The 21,001-nt window shown below is 46.9% G+C and overlaps 1 protein-coding gene across 1 annotated transcript in view; it reads left to right on the top strand.

Annotated features, from left to right (window-relative positions):
• Positions 1 to 21,001, top strand: part of rad51 (RAD51 recombinase) — a 94,056-nt gene that overhangs the window by 63,674 nt on the left and 9,381 nt on the right. The window contains exons 4-7 of the mRNA XM_067990969.1: positions 5,213 to 5,304; positions 5,943 to 6,037; positions 16,640 to 16,753; positions 20,803 to 20,932. Coding sequence (XP_067847070.1) covers positions 5,213 to 5,304; positions 5,943 to 6,037; positions 16,640 to 16,753; positions 20,803 to 20,932 — 431 coding nt within the window. The remainder of the gene's footprint in view (positions 1 to 5,212; positions 5,305 to 5,942; positions 6,038 to 16,639; positions 16,754 to 20,802; positions 20,933 to 21,001) is intronic.

The following is a 21,001-nucleotide window of genomic DNA, read 5'->3' as shown; positions in this document are numbered from 1 at the left end:
ATTTGACGGGTGTGGGGGAGACGCTCACTCATTGCAGGAGGCCACTCTGTCACTTTGGACAAAGTTTGGCCTCCACCACCCTCCTCCTAACAATCAAATTCACAAACTTGCACACTTACCCCGGGGTCCAGACACATGTACCTACCTTGCGGACCCCCTCAGATGTTCATCTTCAGGATGGGGGCCTCCGTAGCTGCAGTCATGACCTCCTCGGAGGGCGAACAGCATCACCAGCCTCGCCGGCCACGCCGTCTACCTCTAACACTTGGAGCTCCACAACACAGTGCTGTGACACATCCACCTGCACAGCAGGAGGGAGGGCAACCGCAGAGAGAGATGCGTCGCAGAGGGCACTACCCTCGCCACAAGGTCCACAGACCGAGGCTCAGCTTCCTGGACCTCTCTGAGCAGCAGTGCACACAGAGGCTCAGAGTCACTCAACATAGTCGTGGACATTTGCAGCCTCCTTCATGCCGAGCTGCTCCCGGCTGGCCCGAGCACCATCTTCTTGCCTGTCGCTGTCAAATTCACCACTGCCCTCAACAACTTCTCCGCATCCTTCCAGGGTGCCACCGGGGACATCGCCGATGTCTCTCAGTCGTCTGCACAAAAGAGCCCTGCAAATACACCTACACCCACCCTGCAGTGACACAATGGGTGGCATCAGGTGTGGGTCTTCATTGTGATCCTTAGGAAAGGGCATTATTGCACAAACCAGACAAGATTCGCAAAAACGTGGCAGTAGTGGTGCCAATATAATATGTAATGTGAGTTGCTCAGAAATATAAGTAAAAACCATGACAAACCCTCAAACACCCTTGTGCATCCCCTTCATGCTCACGACACATTTGCCTTACGCTTCCTACTGCACATATGTGATGCATGCCCTGTGGCTGCAGCACAGGTAGTGGCAGGTTGAGTGAGGCTGACTGTGAAAGAGATGCAAGAAGGGGAGTAGGGAAAAACCGGGGAACTACAGGCCAGTGAGCCTAACATCAGTGGTAGGAAAATTATTGGAAAAAATTCTGAAGGACAAAATTAGTCTCCACTTGGAGAAGCAAGGATTAATCAGGGATAGTCAACATGGCTTTGTCAAGGGAAGATCATGTCTGACTAATTTGATTGAATTTTTTGAGGGGGTGACTAGGCGTGTGGATGAGGGTAACGCAGTGGATGTGGTATACATGGATTTCAGTAAGGCCTTCGATAAAGTCCCCCACAGGAGACTGGTCAAGAAGGTACGAGCCCATGGAATCCAGGGTGCCTTGGCACTTTGGATACAAAACTGGCTTAGTGGCAGAGTGGCATTATTGTTCAATATGTATAAATGCACTTTGGATACAAAACTGGCTTACTGGCTTAGTGGCATTATTGTTCAATATGTATAAATGCACTTTGGATACAAAACTGGCTTACTGGCTTAGTGGCATTATTGTTCAATATGTATAAATGCGTAGGCTTCAAGGAGATCTTGAAACATTTGCCTGAGGAAGGAGAAAATCTCCGAAAGCTTGTGAATTTAAAATAAAATTGCTGGACTATAACTTGGTGTTGTAAAATTGTTTACAATTAGTGGCAGAAGGCAGAGGGTGATGGTCGAAGGTTGTTTTTGTGACTGGAAGCCTGTGGCCAGTGGGGTACCACAGGGATCGGTGCTGGGTCCCTTGCTGTTTGTGGTCTACATTAATGACTTGGATATGAATGTAAAAGGTATGATCAGTAAGTTCGCTGATGATACAAAAATTGGTAGGGTGGTAAATAGCGAGGAGGATAGCCTCAGTCTGCAGGACGATATAGATGGGTTGGTCAGATGGGCGGAACAGTGGCAAATGGAATTTAACCCGGAAAAGTGCGAGGTGATGCACTTTGGAGGGACTAACAAGGCAAGGGAATACACAATGAATGGGAGGACCCTTGGCAAGACAGAGGGTCAGAGGGATCTTAGTGTGCAAGTTCACAGATCCCTGAAGGCGGCGGAACAGGTAGATAAGGTGGTAAAGAAGGCATATGGGATACTTGCCTTTATTAGCCGAGGCATAGAATATAAGAGCAAGGAGGTTATGATGGAGCTGTATAAAACACTGGTTAGGCCACAGCTGGAGTACTGTGTGCAGTTCTGGTCGCCACACTACAGGAAGGATGTGATCGCTTTGGAGAGGGTGCAGAGGAGATTCACCAGGATGTTACCAGGGCTGGAGCGCTTCAGCTATGAAGAGAGACTGGGAAGATTGGGTTTGTTTTCCTTGGAGCAGAGGAGGCTGAGGGGGGACATGATTGAGGTGTACAAAATTATGAGGGGCACAGATAGGATGGATACTAAGGAGCTTTTTCCCTTCGTTGAGGGTTCTATAACAAGGGGACATAGATTCAAGGTAAAAGGCGGGAGGTTTAGAGGGGATTTGAGAAAGAACTTTTTCACCCAGAGGGTGGTTGGAGTCTGGAACTCACTGCCTGAAAGGGTTGTGGAGGCAGGAACCCTCACAACATTCAAGAAGCATTTGGATGAGCACTTGAAATGCCATAGCATACAAGGCTACGGACCAAATGCTGGAATATGGGATTAGAGTAGACAGGGCTGATGGCCGGCGCGGACACGATGGGCCGAAGGGCCTCTATCCGTGCTGTATAACTCTATGACTCTGAGATAGAGCCATGAGATTGTATGAGGATTGGGTTGAATGGTAGTGGCAGGATGAGTACTGGCGAGGTGAGCAAGTGCAGGTAAGATGAGAATGAGGTTTGAGTGGGTGTGAGGAGTGATGTGACAGAGTAGTGTTGGCAGTGCAGAAGGAGATGTGGGGTGGGGGTGGTGATGTGGTCGACGGAGTGTAAGGGAATGAGTAAGTGTACTCACTTTGGCTGACCTACTTAGGTCATTGCAGCGCCTCCTGCACTGTATGCAGGTGGGTGATATGTTGGTGGTGCAGGTGACCTCCGCCACCTCGAGCCAGGCCTTGGTGGCAGAGGCAGGCCGCTTCCTCCCGCCCGCCGGGGGGGGAAGATCTCTGTCTTCCCCCTCCTCCTCCTCACCCCATCCAATTCCCCCTCCTCCTCCTCACCCCATCCAATGATACCTGGAGTGAGGCATCATTAACCTGGGAGCAACCTTCCCCCTGAGTTGTTCCATGCTGTATTTTTCCCTATTTGTTGCAGCATCAGTCAGTGGAGGACTGCCCCTTTAAATAGAACTCCTCCAGCTGACAGACCATACTGCGCATGCGCAGTCCGCCTGACGCGCAGCTCAGCAGTGGGGAACCCGGAAGACTAGGTAAGTGGATCCAATTAGGCTGCGATTGCGTTCGGGGCAGACTGATTTCGCCGGGCGCGCTACCCAGTCGCCCCCCCCCCCCCCCCCCCCGCCGCGAACCCGCAGCGCTGGTAATATAGAGCCCATGGAGTCAGCGACAGGTAGCAGAGTGGATAGCAAGCTGCCTACAAAATAGAAAAGAGATTGTCGGGGTTAAGGGTAGCTACTCAGACTGGCAAAAAGGTGGGAAATGGTGTTCCACAGGGATCGGTGCTGGGACCACTGTTGTTCACAATTTACATTAACGATTTGGAATCTGAAGTACAATTTCAAAATTTGAGTGACTCCAAATTGGGGGGCATAGTTAATATGAAGGGAAAATGCAAGAAGACATTAATAAGCTTGCAGAATGGGTGTGTAATTGGCAAATGAATTTCAATATATATGTGTGAGGTGGTGCATTTTGGTAGGAAAAATAAGGAAGCCATATACTGATTGGATAATAGTCTAAATGGGGTAGAGGAGCAAAGGGATCTCTGGGTGCAGATACACAAATCACTAAAAGTAGCAACGCTAGTTAATAAGGCCATAATAAAACAAACTAAGCACTGGGGTTCATTTCTAGAGGGATAGAATTGAAAAGCAGAGAAGTTATGTTAAACTTATATAGAACCTTGGATAGACCACTCTTGAAGTACTATGAACAATTCTGGTCTCCATATTATAAAAAGTTAGAGGCATTGGAGTAGGTGCAAAAAAGATTCACAAGGATGATACCAGAACTGAAAGGGTATACTTATAAGGAACGGCTGAACATGCTGGGGCTCTTTTCTCGAGAAAAGAGAAGGCTGAGGGGTGACCTGATAGTGGTCTTTAAGATAATGAAAGGGTTTGATAGGGTAGATGTAGAGAAAATGTTTCCACATGTGGGGGAGTCCAAAACTAGAGGTCATAAATATGAGATAATAAATCGAATAGGGAATTCAGGAGAAACATCTTTACCCAAAGAGTGGTATGAGTATGGAACACGTTACCACAAGGAGTAGTTGATGCAAATAGCATAGATGCATTTAAAGGGAAGTTGGATCAGCAGACGAGGGAGAAAGGAATAGAAGAGTATGCTGATAGTTAGATAAAGTAGGGAGGGAGGAGGTTCGTGTAGAGCATAGACCAGCTGGGTTGAATGGTCTGTTTCTGTGTTGTAGACTCTATGTAACTCCTAACTTAGTGTCATCTGCAAAGTTGGATATACAACTCTCAATTCCTTCATCCAAGTCATTGATATATGTGGTGAAAAGCTGAGGCCCCAGTACAAATCACTGAGGAACACCTTTTGTAACATCCTGCCAATCAGAGTACATTCCCCTTATTCATGTGGAAGCGGATCTCATGTCTGTTGATGATGCTGCCTCGTGGCAACATGTCGATGAGGAAAAAGCGGAGACCAAGGATGGATCCTTGGTGGACTCTGGGAGTGACTGTGCAGAGGCGGGAGGAGAAGCCATTGCTGGAAAAAGCTCACTGTCTAGGTTTACATATGGAGAGTGGCAACTTTGGCGAGGTACTATTGCATGACTGGTATTTGTGGAACTGTAAACTAGCACGAACCAGTAGAGGAGAGATGGTAAAGGCAGCTGCGTTTCTCATGAACGCTTTGTAGTTCTGTCACTCAGGTCTTATTTTCTTTTTCAGATTTTATTTTGCGCTCTCTCCATTTTCATCTCTGCACATAACAGATGCAGGTAATCTGTTTTGGAGCTACCTATCAGCAAAAACAAAAAGCCATTTATATACATTTGCTATACCATTTTGGATTCCTCAAGCACTGTCATAATGCACAATTAGCGGTTTGAAAATGGATTCCAATTTTTTTTAAACGAGAAATGAATGTGATTTGGTCCTTTCTGGATCAAGATCTTGTTTGTATCGAGACTGTGATACTATGATTTGTGCTTTGTGTTGCAGGTGGAATTGAGACAGGTTCAATCACTGAGATGTTTGGAGAGTTTCGCACTGGGAAGACCCAGCTCTGTCACACACTGGCAGTGACGTGTCAGGTACCTAATGCATACATTTTTAAATTCCTCATTTGACCACCTTGATAAAATGACTTCATCTTTCTCAATTATCCTGCCTATTAAGATTGCCACCTCTTTTCCCCCACCTCCACGAAGCATTGTATTTGATTTGACATATTTTAGGTTGCGAACAGTTGGCCAACATCTATCCTTTTCTTTCTGCCAGTGCCACTCTGAGCCTGCATATCTGCTGTACTCAGCTTATTTATAATGTTTACTTTAAAAGAAAGTGCCTGCTCTCTGGGTAGGTGTTTCTACTCCACTTGACATTTGCTAAGGACCTGCTCATAATGATATCTCTCTTTATGGGGCGAAATCTGCCAGTATCCTCATGGGAAATCCAGAGATTTTGTTTTATAACATTACTACCCAAATAGTTGCAGAGCATTGTATATAGCCTGTGCCTCTGCCATTCCAGACTAACTATGGAGGCACTAGTATCTCATGGCAGTGACACCTTGTTCAGTGTGGAATACCATTGCAGTGGAGCAGCCCTCTTCAGTACCTCCCAGTTAAAGGTAGTTACAAGGAGATGGAGGCTGTTGATGGTAAGGGAGAAAATCTTTTTCTACTTTGTTGATAGCTTATTCATTTTCCCCCTTTTTATTGACTTGCAGTTACCGATTGACCGTGGTGGTGGAGAGGGAAAAGCTATGTACATTGATACTGAAGGTACATTCCGCCCAGAACGCCTTCTTGCTGTTGCTGAAAGGTTTGTATTGCAGCTGTAATTGTTTTCAAATCTATTAGAATTTAGCAGTCATCGAATTAGGGCCATCACATGAGATTGGATGAATTTTCTGAGTTAATAGTCTTATCATTATGCTCCCCCATATTCCTTGTTAAATTAGTCAGTACCAGAGCAGCACATAAGAAATGTTACAGGTCAGTTTTGGCCTCATTACTTGCAGTCTATATTGTGCCTTGGAGTAATGAGACACACCAGAACTCATGAGATGCACCGTCCCAATACCCCAGGCTCTGTTCTGATCAAGACATTGGGCCCGATTTTAGCACCCGGTCCCGGGTGCGTTCTCGGCGGGGGGGGGGGCCTCTAAAATCCAGGTTTCGAGGAGCGGGACCGGATCGCGCCTCGATCCCGCCCACTTCCGGGTTGCGCGCTGACGTGCGGGGGTGCGTGCGTTGGCCCCGCTGGTGGGAATTCCGCAGGCAATTAAAGCCAGCGGGGTTCCACTTGAGTGTATTTATCTTGGTATTTCAGGTCATTAAATGACCTGATTGAGCTGTTTATTTAACAGGTGTGGGATTTTACAGTGAAATGAGACTGTTTCCCATACTGGGGGAAACACTCACTCTCAACAGACGTGTTGCAGCCAGCAGCCTGTGGCAGCTGCCAAGGTGCATTCCACAGGTGGGGGGGGAGAGCCTTCACCAACGCAGGAGGACACTCCGTAACATTGGGCAACGCCTGCCCTCCACCACCCTCCTCCAAGCAAGAAGATTCACCGGCGTGGAAGTCCAACCCCTGTGCGAGGACACACTTTTCTAGCGTGCACAACCCCGCAAACCTACACCTGCCAGATGGGTGCTGCGTTGACATCCTCGGAGGACGAACAGCATGACCAGCCTCAGCAGCCTCGCAGTCCACGCCGTCCGCCTCAGAGACGTGCATCCCCACAACATGGTGCTGCGGCACATCCACCTGCAGAGCAGGATGGAGGGCATCCGCAGAGAGAGATGCGTCGCAGGAGGCACTACCCTCCGCACAGGGTCTACAGACCGAGGCTCAGCTTCATGGACCTCTCTGAGCAGCAGTGCATACGGAGGCTCAGAGTCACTCGCCAGGTCGTCGCCGACATCTGCAGCCTCCTCAATGACGAGCTGCTCCCAGATGGACCAAACAGCATCTTCTTACCCGTTGCCGTCAAAGTCACCACTGCCCTCAACTTCTTCGCCTCCGGATCCTTCCAGGGTGCCACGGGGGACATCACCGGGGTCTGTCAGTCGTCTGCACACAAGTGCATAAGGCAGGTCACCGATGGGTTGTTCCGCAGGGCCTCGACCTACATCAACTTCGCCATGGATGAGCGCAGCCAGACGGAGAGGGCGGTTGGATTCCATGCTGTGGCTGGCTTCCCACGGGTGCAGGGTGTAATCGATTGCACCCAGATAGCAATACGGGCACCTCCACATGAGCCAGGGCTGTTTATCAACAGGAAAGGGTATCACTCCATGAACGCCCAGCTCATTTGTGACCACCGCCAGAGATTCCTGCACGTGTGCGCCAGATACCCTGGCAGCTGCCACGATGCCTTCGTCCTCAGGGAGTCCACCGTCCCGCCCCTCTTCCACGCACCCAACACCGGCAACGGCTGGCTCCTCGGCGACAAGGGATATCCCCTGCACACGTGGCTTATGACACCTCTGAGGAACCCCATTACCGAGCCACAGCGTCGGTATAATGACAGCCACATTGCTACCAGGTCTACAATTGAGCAGGCTATAGGGCTGCTCAAGATGCGCTTCAGGTGCCTTGATCGTTCCGGGGGAGCACTCCAATACACGCCATTCAGAGTGGGACGAATTATAGTTGTCTGCTGTGCCCTGCATAACATGGCACTACAGAGAGGGGTGCCGCTGGAGGAGGCCCCATGCACACCTGCCACCCACATTGAGGACGACAATGAGGAGGAGGAGGAGGAGGAAGAGGGAGAGGAGGAGGAACGACCCATGCGCCGAACACCGGCTCACCTGCGTGCTCGTCAGGCCAGGGAGGCACTCATATGCCAACGGTTCTCCTAACATCACACTGTGTGAGGCGTTCACATGTCATAACGTGCACAGACGAGGGTCCATACAGGCTCCCTCCACAGAAGAGTGGTGCCTGTACACCTGCACCCACTGGATTATGCCCAATGGGTGGGACGGGGTGGTCGTCGTCATGATGAGGCGCACGGAAGGGACATATTGCACAAGCTGCAGAATTATGGACAAGAGGTGGCAGCATTGGTGAGAAAAAGTGAGTTTATTTTGTGGTGACATTCAAAGAGTGGAAATTTTTTTTAAAAATTGGACAAACACCCTGGTGCAATCTCTGTGTGCTCACAGAACTTTAGGCGTTCGTTTTCGGGACCCCCTACGTGGTGCTACCCCTGTGGCTCCAGCAGAGGTGGTGGCAGGTTGCTCCTGTTCGTGCCCTGACCGGGTAGATGCTTTGGGCCGACGCCCCCTGGGTTTCGGTGCCCGTGAGGGCACCTCCACAGACTGCTCCTCCTGCACCTGTGCAGGGGCAGACTCGGCCACCTGGAGAGGATGGACTATTGCGGGCACTGGTTGAGAGGGGGGCAACGGGTGAGACTTGGGGGCGCCTTGAGTAGCGTCCACACTTCCATTTCCCCGTTCACCATCTTCCCTCTCATGGCCAAGGCCCACATCACCCCTTCCACCCTGCTGGACGGCAGTTTGGATGACGTGGGTGAGACCTTGCAAGGCCACCTCCAATGTATCTGTCAACCTGTTGATGGCGGCAGAATGTTGTTCACCCTGAATCCGAACAGCCGTTGTGAGGGCCTGGATGGACTCATTGGTGAGCTGTGCGTGACACTCGAGGGAGGCTAGCCTGTCCTCCACCGCAGACGTTCCCACACCTACCCGCGACACTATCTCAGAGATGCCTTCACGTCCCTGCGACACTATCTCGGCGATACCCTCCTGCACCTGTGCCACCATTCCCCTCATGCAGGAGTTGGACTCCTCCATCCTCCGTGCGATTGTGGAGAGTGCGCGTGGCACCTCTCCCAGTACCTCAGCAATGTTCTGGTGCCCCTCGACGACTCTCCTTTTGACAGGTGGCCCCCTGGGTTCAGCATCTGGGTCCGGCTGAGCAAAGCCTGGAGAAGAGTGCTCCCACCGACGCGGACCCTCCGCGGCTGACCCTGCCACCAGGGTCTGCTCATGCTCACGTGTGCGCGGTGACTCACCATGTGCAATCCCAACTAGCTGAGGGGGGGGACCCACCGAGGTGTGTGTATCTGCGCTCGTGGATGCAAGGCTCATGTGTGACGATGCACCCTCCGAGACGGGCATGTCCTCTGAGGAATCGCCCTCAACCGAGACGTCGATCGCAGACGGTCCTGCAAGAGAACAGAGGGAAATATCAGGCATGTGACCAAATGTGGCGGTGCGGCATATGCCATGTGATGCTAAGATCATTCACGATCATGAGTGATGAGTGCCAGCTTTCCCTCACCGGCCGTTTCGCCAGAACCAGACTCGCCATCCGCCATCGACAGGCAATGCGACGTGCGGCTGATCTCCAGTGCCTCGACCTCGGCGTCTGTCAGGGCCACCTCGTGTGGCGGGCCCCCTCCGGTGCGTGCCCTATCGCGTGCGTTCCTGGCCCTCTTCTCCTGTGAGGGCAAAACACAAAAACGTTATTGAGTGATGATTACAATGTGAGACGCTTCAAGCATTGGTGTGATTGGGTTGAGCGTGTGCCAGATGGATGGGAGGATGCGTGTGCCACATGGCCATCCCATTGTATGGGCATTGGGGTGTGTGGTAGTGGTCGAGTGGGGACAGGGACGGTGGGTACGTGCAGGCACTGTGAGGCTGATAGTTGGGTGGCTGTGAGGATTGGTGCGGGAGCGCAGTGCTGTCAGTGGAGATGGGGTTGTGAGGTGTTTGAGGTGATGTGGAAGACGGAGTGACGCAGAGTGTGTTAGTGTACTCACTTTTCCGGACCTGGTGAGGTCATTGAATCTCTTGCGGCACTGAATCCAAGTGCGGGTGGTGTTTCCCCTGCTTGTGACCTCCGCGGCCACCTCCTCCCATGCCCTCTTGGTGGCGCTGGCAGGGCACCTCCTTCCATCCGTGGGGAACAGCGTCTCCCTCCTCATGCAGACCCCGTCCAGCAGCACCTGGAGGGCGTGGTCCGTGAAACGGGGAGCAGCCTTACCCCTGTGCTCCTCCATCCTTGATGGAGTGTAGTTTGTGGCTGGAGGGGCTTTGGTGGACTGCCCCTTTAAATAGAGCGCAACCATCGCTCAGACGTCAATGCGCAGGCCGCCGGCACGCAGCTGAGAAGCGCGGAACCCGTAACTGCCGGCTAATTACATCAATCATCCCGCGATCGCGTGCGCAACGCACTCAATTTGGCCGGCGCGTTTTCCTCGAGCCCGCCTGACCACCCGCTGCCAACCCGCACCCCTGGTAAAATCGGGCCCATTATCTCTGTTCCCAGGGACAGCTAACCATAATGAATGTCCTAAATGTACTGAGCCACGGTAAGGGTTAGGAGAGATGATGGAAATTCTGGTGGAAAATAGGTATTGAGTAGAGGGCCGTAGCAAGGCAGAGAGGTTTATGAAGTTGCAGAGTTGGGCCAAAGTTGCTGACTGCTCTGCCACCAATGGACCAGCAGGGGAGTACTGGCGGCAAGAGTCAGAGGACTGAAGGACACTGGACGAAGTTGCAGAATTAGGTCCATGAAGGGATTCGTAAGCAAAGACATTGATTTTTGGATTCCATGCGTTGGGGGACGGGTCCAGTGGAAGTTGGGAATGATAAGGGTGATCAATAAATAGAACTTACTGCAGGACAGGATGTGGATGGTGTATCTTGGGTAAGTCGTAGGTTATGATGGGTGGAACTCTGTCGGAGGGCTTTGAAGGGGGTAATATTCTGGCATGGGTGGAGGATTGGTTATCTAACAGGAAGCAGAGAGTTGGGATAAATGGTTCGTTCTCGGACTGGCAACCAGTAGCCAATGGTGTTCCGCAGGGGTCGGTGCTGGGTCCCCAACTCTTTACAATCTATATTAACGATTTGGAGGAGGGGACCGAGCGTAACATATCAAAGTTTGCAGATGATACAAAGATGGGAGGGAAAGTAGAGAGTGAGGAGGACATAAAAAACCTACAAGGAGATATAGACAGGCTGGGTGAGTGGGCGGAGATTTGGCAGATGCAATACAATATTGGAAAATGTACGGTTATGCACTTTGGCAGGAAAAATCAGAGAGCAAGTTAATATCTTAAAGGCGAGAAACTGGAAAGTACTGCAGTACAAAGGGATCTGGGGGTCCTAGTGCAAGAAAATCAAAAAGTTAGTATGCAGGTGCAGCAGGTGATCAAGAAGGCCAACGGAATGTTGGCTTTTATTGCTCGGGGGATAGAATATAAAAACAGGGAGGTATTGCTGCAGTTATATAAGGTATTGGTGAGACCGCACCTGGAATACTGCATACAGTTTTGGTGTCCATACTTAAGAAAAGACATACTTGCTCTCGAGGCAGTACAAAGAAGGTTCACTCGGTTAATCCCGGGGATGAGGGGGCGGACATATGAGGAGAGGTTGAGTAGATTGGGACTCTACTCATTGGAGTTCAGAAGAATGAGAGGCGATCTTATTGAAACATATAAGATTGTGAAGGGGCTTGATCGGGTGGATGCGGTAAGGATGTTCCCAAGGATGGGTGAAACTAGAACTAGGGGGCATAATCTTAGAATAAGGGGCTGCTCTTTCAAAACTGAGATGAGGAGAAACTTCTTCACTCGGAGGGTAGTAGGTCTGTGGAATTTTCTGCCCCAGGAAACTGTGGAAGCTACATCATTGAATAAATTTAAAACAGAAATAGACAGTTTCCTAGAAGTGAAGGGAATTAGGGGTTATGGGGAGCGGGCAGGAAATTGGACATGAATTTCGATTTGAGATTAGGATCAGATCAGCCATGATCTTATTGAATGGCGGAGCAGGCTTGAGGGGCCGATTGGCCTACTCCTGCTCCTATTTCTTATGTTCTTATGAAGAAGTCAATTTTGGGGTATTGCAAGATGGATAAGAGTTTCAGCTGTGGTGGGGGTGAGGGAGGGGTGGAGGTAAGCAGTCTTGGTGTTAGATCAGATGTGATATTTGAAGCTCAGTTCTGTGTTGAACGGAACCAGCTGGTTCAGCCTGAAGAAACAGCTGCTGAGGTGGGATGGAGTTGGCATAAGGGTATGGAGTTTTTGGTGGGAGGTGAATAAGATGGATTTGGTTTTCCCAGTGTTCAATTGGAGAAGGTTCTGGTGCATCCGCAATTTGATGTCCGGTAGTCTGACAATCCGGATGGAGAAGTAAAACTGAATGCTGTCAGCATACACAGAGACTTCCCCTCCCCCCACCCCCCCCCCCCCCCACCCCTGCCTGTGGACAATGTCTATGGAGCACATGTAAATTAAGAGAACGAGGAAGCTCAGATGGAACCTTGAGGTACTCTAGGGGTTACCATCCTAGATTAGGAGAAGCCATTACTGGAAATGTGCTGGTTGCACGAGTAAGACTGGAACCAAGCACGGGTAATTCTCTGGAGGTGGGCCACAGAAGAGGAGGAGGAGATAGAGGGTTTGTACATTTTAAGGTTGAGAAGATAAGCAGGGATTACATGCCATGGTCATATTCACAGAGGATGTCATTAGTGACAGGGCCGTCTCAATGCTGTGGGCATGGTGAAAGTGGGATTCAGAAAGGGAATTTTGGGAGAAAGATGCATATGCTGATTGGTGATGATATATTCTAGGAACTTGGAAAGGAATGGAAGGCTAGTTGTGAGGGATTGAGGCTATGATTTTGAGAACAATATGTTGGTTTTGAAGAGGTGGGGTTGGTGTCGACTAAGAAAGTCATTCACGATGTAATATTGGGCCAAGGAAAGGAAGTTGAATGGTTAAAATTGTGTTGACAAGGTTGAAGGAGCAGGAGGTGGGTCTCGTCCTAGGAAATGAGCCTGGGGAGGATTGTGGTGCAGTTTAAGTGAGGCAGGTTTGGGGCTGGGGGGTGGAAGAGGGGTGGAAGGGGAGGCAGTGGCTCTTCCTGGGAGCATGACTCTACATTGCTGCATTTGTTTTAGTCTCTGGCCATGAGGATTGGATTTAATGTTATTTCTGCTGGTTGTATTTGTGTTTAAGGCCTGGCTTTAAATTTCATTTTGTGGTGAGGCTTTTCTTGCCTCTGCTGCTTAGGACAAATGCAGTAAGAGGTTTCAAAAAAGGGAAAAGCACTTCCATATTGACAAGCAGCATCATGTTTGTTACTTTAAATCCCTTAAGTTCTGCTTGGGCTAGTATAAGCGGACAGACTAGAATTTTTGTTTGGAGGAGAGGATACAGTGGCAACAAGAGTTTGGAACCAGAACTCAGGCTTTTTTTCTTTGAATCCACTGGTCCTTAGAATCTTCAACAGAAAAGGATAATGTGTGTATTAGCTAGGTATTGAATAGGAGATCGGCCTTTTCAATTGTCTTTGCCCAGCCAATGGAGATTGGATATGTCATGTCTTTCATGCAGCTCCAAGCTGCTTTGTAAATGTCAGAGATGAGGTTCATTGGTGAGCAATTCCACTGCAAATCATACACAACTATATTTTAGTAATTATTTTCACAGCACACATGCCTTCCAATTATATTCAGGACCAGCATTGTTGTGGCTGCTGAGTCTCAGCGTGTGCAGTTAGAGGAGGCGCTAAAGTTGCATGACATTTATATGGGTGAGGAGGTTGACAGTAGCGTGTAATTTGCAACATCAGTTTCTGGAAATGTATTATATATACAGACGAGGACAATCCTTTCCTGATCGGAGACTTAGTGGAGTAGATAAACAATATATTTTAATGTTCACACTATTGTGGAGAAGATTGAGTTGGTTAAAATCTGGGCAGTGTAAACTTAAAATTGGAATTTTCCTATGCATGGAAGGGAAAGAAAATTCTTTGCTTTTGGTGAATAAATAAAGGCGGCGAGTGGGAGCTAGGAAAATGTAGCATTGCAATTAGGTCATGTCTAAAAATTCTGCTGGAAATGCAAAACTCCTGGATAAATCAAATTAATATTGAATCTAACAAATGTCAAATTTAGGGCCAGGATGTTTGAGAAGAGGAAAAAATGGCTGGTTTGATAATTTCTCCCAAAATTTGACTTTAATACTTCAGTCAGCAATAAACTTTTTTGTTTTTATGTTGAACTTTAGCAACAATATGAAGCCAAGTGCTGAATTCCAAATCTAATCTTCCTCTCTTTCTTTCAATCCTCCAAATATCAAATCTGTACTCTGCCGAGGAGTGTGAACTGTAAAGTTCTTTTAAATCTCAGATTTGGGTGAAGCCTTGTTGCATATTTACTAATGCTTAATTTTTGGACTGCTGGCAGCACTACCAATTTTCAGTCTGCCTGGGCTGACCACTGTTTTTAAAGTTTGCAGTTCACTCACAATGCGATGTTGAAACAATCACTAATGTTGCAGTAATAAGGCCACTCTGATGTAATGAACAGCTTTGTTTATATTAATCCAACATTAAAAACATTTTATAAGAAAACTATAACGAAATAAAAATTCTGGCATTTTCCTATTCTCTTCCCCATTTTCTCTCTCTCTCTCTCTCTCTCTCGCTCATCTACCCCATTTCTAATTTACCGTGTTTTGTCTATCTTTCAATTTTTTTTCTTTAAATTTTTTAAAAACTCTAGTGGATCTTCTGTGGCATTGCAAACAGTCAAGATCAACTGTAGTGTTCAGGTGAAGCCGGATTAGAGGACGGGTGTTAATTGGCCCACAGTCTGCAGATGTAATTCCATCCCTATTTTAAAGTCATACATTCTATCCTTAGTTTTATATTACCTTCAGAAATTCCTATGTCCACATCAATAATGCAAACTGTATGTAAACTTGTCACACTGTAATCGCCCCATTCTTGTCAGTGGTGGCACTGCATTGCCTCTATTGGGGAGAATAGTGTAATTATAGCGTGACAAGTTTACAATGGCAGTTTCCATTATAAATGTGGACATAGGCACTTATAATAGAAAAAAAGTTGATGGGAAGTGCACATGGTCTATTGGGTTCCGATGTCTGATTTGGGAAGTGAAGTTTCTAATTAGCTGAAATTATAGGAAGGATATAAAAGCAATTGAAAGGTGCAGCATAACTTCACTAGGATGGTATGCGGGATATGGGGTTACTATTATGTAGGGAGACTTGAGAAGTTGGAGCTTTTCTGTTGGAGAAGAGAAGGTTACGGTGTGATCTGATAGAGGTATAAATACTGATGGATTATTTACACCGGTTAGTGAGATAATAACGAGGGCACAGAAAGGAGTAGAGTTTAATTAAATGATTTTCAGGGCTCACAGAAAAAGGAAGAATCCTATCCTGAACGGACAAACCGCAGTAGTAACATGGACTTCAGAATCCTGTTTCTCGGCTAGTTTTGAACCCATGTGGATTTTTGATCTTGCCTCCTTCCAGGTTGTTTTTGCCAGACCTTCAATTCTCTTCCCCTTTTCCTCCACCTCCCACAAGTCTTTGAGATCTTCCTTTTGTCCCTTTTACTTACCTACCTACCTACCCACTCAGTCCACTCGTGCCTCTGACTTTGCCTGCACTGTCCTCCCAGTGAGGGAGAGCTGGGCCAGTGCCATTGAATCAAGGCTGCCAAATTTGTAGCATCACTATGTACCTCAGACAGTTTTATATGGATTTATCCCGCAATTGAGAGCACAGTAACTTGAAGGTGCTGCGAGTGAGTTATGTAGGTCCCATTTACAAGTATGATAAATTCCATATGCTTCACTAGTCCATGGGTTATGGATGTATTAATCTCGGTTATATTGTACATGCGGCGAGTGTTTAAATGCTTCTGATTGCTGCAGAGAATTTTGTCCACTATCTTGTACATCCCATTATTTAAGGTTGGAGTTGGAAAGTGTGCAAGGTACAGTGCCAGCAATAATACTTCATAACCATGGAACAAATTTTAATTTGTAGTTCCTTGACTTTTTGTTGGTCTAAATGTTAACAAAGATGTCAATATTTCTGCCTGGCACCAGACTTGTTGCTAATCTCTAGTAACGGAAACACTTAATGCCTCAGCCATTTCTGCGCCCAGCTTTAAAAATAAATATATTTTACAGTGCCAGTGAATCATTAAGATGGAAATACAGATTAATTATTAAAATTATTTTTAAGCATTGATGGGAACTGAGTGGAGTAGGAAAGTCATAGAGATCTACACACTAATTAACTTGTGCAATTATTGTAAAATAGTGCTCTGCAAAACTTTAACCAGTGATTTTTGTAATGGAGAAAATAAATCCAAAAATACAGTGTGCTGGTATCGCTAATGGCTTTAATGTGAAGTAGCTGGCATAAAGTTTTATTACAAGAAGCTGTAAATGACACTTGCAGGCCATAAAAACACGTATGAAGGTGTGTGCCAGTTTTTGCAATATGCAAGTTCATCAATTTAGTGACTGCTCACATTGCGATAATACTGCTCTTGTTTATCTTATGTGAGTCTAAGCCTTATTTCTTACATCTTTCAGGTACAACCTTTCAGGAAGTGATGTCCTGGACAATGTTGCATATGCTCGAGGTTTCAACACCGATCACCAGACCCAGCTATTATACCAAGCATCTGCCATGATGACAGAATCCAGGTACCAACTTTTACAATATAAATTGTTCAGTGAATACTTTCATTCAGACCATTTAAAATCTCAGTTACTGAAGTGGAGTTCACTTCATTAATTACCATTAGCTTTTATGACCTAGTAGTAATCTTAGCCTATTAACTGTATTGGAGTTGCTGTTACTCAAGTTAATTACACATGGAAGATCGCATATTCTACCAGGGAAAGCATATTCAAATATTTACCACGTGGATCAGGTTTACATTTAAACTTTATTCTACACATAAATCACTCTCCTGTTTCAGGATCCCTTTTTGTTCACATGAGAAATAAGTCCATATAAATCTTAGAGTAGATATGTTTTAAATATGGTAGTTGTTATGACTGGAATTGAGTGAGTATGGCAGTTGGGTCTTTCACCTGAATTTGAATCCGGTGCAGATTGGTGAAATGAAAGTCTCCACTAAATTGCTGGCTTTAATTGTCCTATACGAACCTTTCTTAACCCAGGTCCCAGTGAGTCCAGGTCTACCATATAGTGAGTGCAAAAGACAAGGCTGAAGCGTTTGCAACTATCTTCAGCTAGAAGTGCCGAGTGGATGATCCATCTCGGCCTCCTCCTGATATCTCCACTATCACAGAAACCAGTCTTCAGCCAATTCAGTTCTCTCCACGTGATATCAATAAACGGCTGAGTGCACTGGATACAGCAAAGGCTATGGGCCCCGACAACATCCCGGCTGTAGTGCTGAAGACTTTTGCTCCAGAACTAGCCGTGCCTCTGGCCAAACTGTTCCAGTACTGCTACAACACTGGTATCTACCTGACAATGTGGAAAATTGCCCAGGTATGTCTTGTCCCACAAAAAGGTGGACAAATCCAGTCTGGCCAATTACCGCCCTATCAGTCTGCTCTCAATCATCAGCAAAGTGATGGAAGGTGTCGTCGATAGTGCTATCAAGCGGCACTTACTCACTAATAACCTGCTCACCGATGCTCAATTTGGGTTCTGCCAGGACCACTTGGCTCCAGACCTCATTACAGCCTTGGTCCAAACATAGACAAAAGAGCTGAATTCCAGAGGTGAGGTGAGAGTGACTGCCCTTGACATCAAGGCAGCATTTGACCGAGTGTGGCACTAAGGAGCCCTAGTGAAATTGCAGTCAATGGGAATCGGGGGGAAAACTCTCCAGTGGCTGGAGTCATACCTAGCACTAAGGAAGGTGGAAGTGGTTGTTGGAGGCCAATCATCTGAGCCCCAGATCATTGCTGCAGGAGTTTCTCAGGACAGTGTCCTAAGCCCAACCATCTTCAGCTGCTTCACCTATGACCTTCTCTCCATCATAAGGTCAGAAATGGGGATGTTTGCTGATGATTGCAGAGTGTTCAATTCCATTCGCAACCCCTCAGATAATGAAGCAGTCCCTGCCCGCATGGAGCAAGACCTGGACAATATCCAGGCTTGGGCCGATAAGTGGAAAGTAACATTCGTGCCAGGCAATGACCATCTCCAATAAGCGAGAGTCTAACCACCTCCCCTTGACATTCAACAGCATTACCATCGCCGAATCCCCCACCATCAACATCCTGGGGGTCACCATTGACCAGAAACTTAACTGGACCAGCCACATAAATACTGTGGCTACAAGAGCAGGTCAGAGGCTGGGTATTCTGCGGCGAGTGACTCACCTCCTGACTCCCCAAAGCCTTTCCACCATCTACAAGGCACAAGTCAGGAGCGTGATGGAATACTCTCCACTTGCCTGGATGAGTGCAGCTCCAACAACACTCGAAGCTCGACACAATCCAAGACACAACAGTCCGCTTGATTAGCATCCCATCCACCACCCTAAACATTCACTCCCTTCACCGGCACACCGTGGCTGCAGTCTGTGCCATTTACAAGATGCACTGCAGCAACTTATCAAGGCTTCTTCGACAGCACCTCCCAAACCCGCGACCTCTACCAGCTAGAAGGACAAGAGCAGCAGGCAAATGGGAACAACACCACCTGCACGTTCCCCTCCAAGTCACACACCATCCCGACTTTAAATATATCGCCGTTCCTTCATAGTTGCTGGGTCAAAATCCTGGAACTCCCTACCTAGCAGCATTGTGGAAGAACCTTCACCACACGGACTGCAGCGGTTCAAGAAGGCAGCTCACCACCATCTTCTCGAGGGCAATTAGGGATGGGCAATAAATGTTGGCCTTGCCAGCGACACCCACATCCCATGAACGAATATTAAAAAAATCTCCATAATTTGGCACAAATATTCAATAAATTTCAGACAGAAAACATAAAATAGCTAGTACAGGAAATTATCAATATTCACGCAGTAGCAGATGCTCTTTTGAGGTTAGGATCAAGGTGCATTGATGCTTTACTTTGCATCTGTCTGCAGTGTATCTCACTTGGAAGTATTTGAAATTGAAAATGGGTGCCACGTTAAAAATGTTTTATTGGCCAGTGCTGGATTGCTCATGAAAATGTATTCCCATCCTCTCCTGTCCTTGCACTCCCCTGAAAATAAGAGTCTTGAAACTCATTGATGGATTGTTAATTCTGAGTGAGTGAATAGAAAATCAGTTTATATGTTGGAACTCTGGTTTAGATCAAGTCTAACAGGAATTAATTACTAGTAGGAGGAACAGTGGGGTGTATAGTAACATTTACATTGCATGACAGGAAGAAGGGAAACTTAGTTTCAAGTTAATGGCTGCTTGTGAGCTCCTGTTTTGGAGAAGTTGACCGGCAGTAAACTATTGTATTATATTCAAAGTGCAGCTACAGTTCGGCAGACCGTTATCAATAGTGCTCTCGGACTCTGCACAGAGACTTCTCAAAAGTAATCTTCTGCACCTCTCTCCTTTTAATTATTTGCTCATCAAGGTGAGTGGTGTTTGTATTGGGCAGTGGAACACATTGCCATTTCAGGCATCTAGTGTCAGCATCAAACACTCCCAGGTCAGGTATAGCACGGCCAGCTGCAGAGTAAAGAATTGAAACTGAAAACTTAGAGGGGGACCTGGGAGTGATGGTAGACTCATTACGTTGTATGTCTAGACAATGTGGTGAAGCAACCAAAGCTAATAACATACCAGATATGCAACTAGAGGAGTAGAGTACAAGTCTCCAGCACTTAAGTAAGACTTAAAATGCACTGGTCAGACTTCAATTGGAATACTGTGTTCAATTCTGTGCAACATGCCACAAAAACATATTTTTGGAGAGGGAACAGAGAAGAACTACAAAACTGATCCTGTCTAAAGGACATGTACCATGAGGAAGGATTAGAGAAAATGAGGGAAATTGGATGTATACTTGAAAAAGAAAAAATTGTAGGGCTATGGGGAAAGAGTAGGGGAGTGGGACTAATTGGATAGCTTTTTCAAAGAGCCAGCCGGGGCATGAAGGGCTGAATAATTCTATGAAATTTGAGATCTGTAGTCTAGAAAGAAGGCATTCAAGGGGAGGGGGTGGGTCATCCCAGTGCAGTATATACAATATTAAATGGTAGCCATGATGTGGAGATGCCGGTGATGGACTGGGGTTGACGATTGTAAACAATTTTACAACACCAAGTTATAGTCCAACAATTTTATTTGAAATTCACAAGCTTTCGGAGGCTTCCTCCTTCCTCAGGTGAATGTTGTGGAGTCACCTGAGGAAGGAGGAAGCCTCCGAAAGCTTGTGAATTTCAAATAAAATTGTTGGACTATAACTTGGTGTTGTAAAATTGTTTACAAATATTAAATGGTATATACAAGGCAGACCCAGAAAATTACCTGAAGTGAGTGGAATAGGATCAAAAGACATAATTTCAAATGAATGAAATGCAAGCTTTTTTACTTGAAGGATGATAAATACTTTGAATAATTTCCAGACCGGGCAGTGGAGGCCAAAACCAGTGCATTCAGAATGCAGCTGGATAAGAAAATTAGAATGCTACAGATATGAATTTTGATGGGGAAATTAGCTTTTCCTTGACTACTTTTCTCCTTTTTATTGTCAAGAGTTCTGCTATGGTTGCTGAATGCAATTTTTAAAATAAAATCATCTTCCCACTTTGTAGATATGCCTTGTTAATTGTGGACAGTGCAACAGCCTTGTACAGGACAGACTACTCTGGGAGAGGCGAACTTTCGGCTAGGCAGATGCATCTTGCACGGTTTCTACGAATGTTGTTGCGTCTGGCAGATGAGGTAAGAAATAGTGCGTTATTAGGTGGGATCAAAATAAAAGAGAATACAAGAAGGCCTAAGAGAGGTTTA

Source organism: Heptranchias perlo, chromosome 10 (assembly GCF_035084215.1).
Source record: "Heptranchias perlo isolate sHepPer1 chromosome 10, sHepPer1.hap1, whole genome shotgun sequence".
Taxonomy (NCBI): domain Eukaryota; kingdom Metazoa; phylum Chordata; class Chondrichthyes; order Hexanchiformes; family Hexanchidae; genus Heptranchias; species Heptranchias perlo.
Note: the sequence above shows the minus strand (reverse complement) of the source record. Positions and strands in the feature narration are given on the sequence as shown.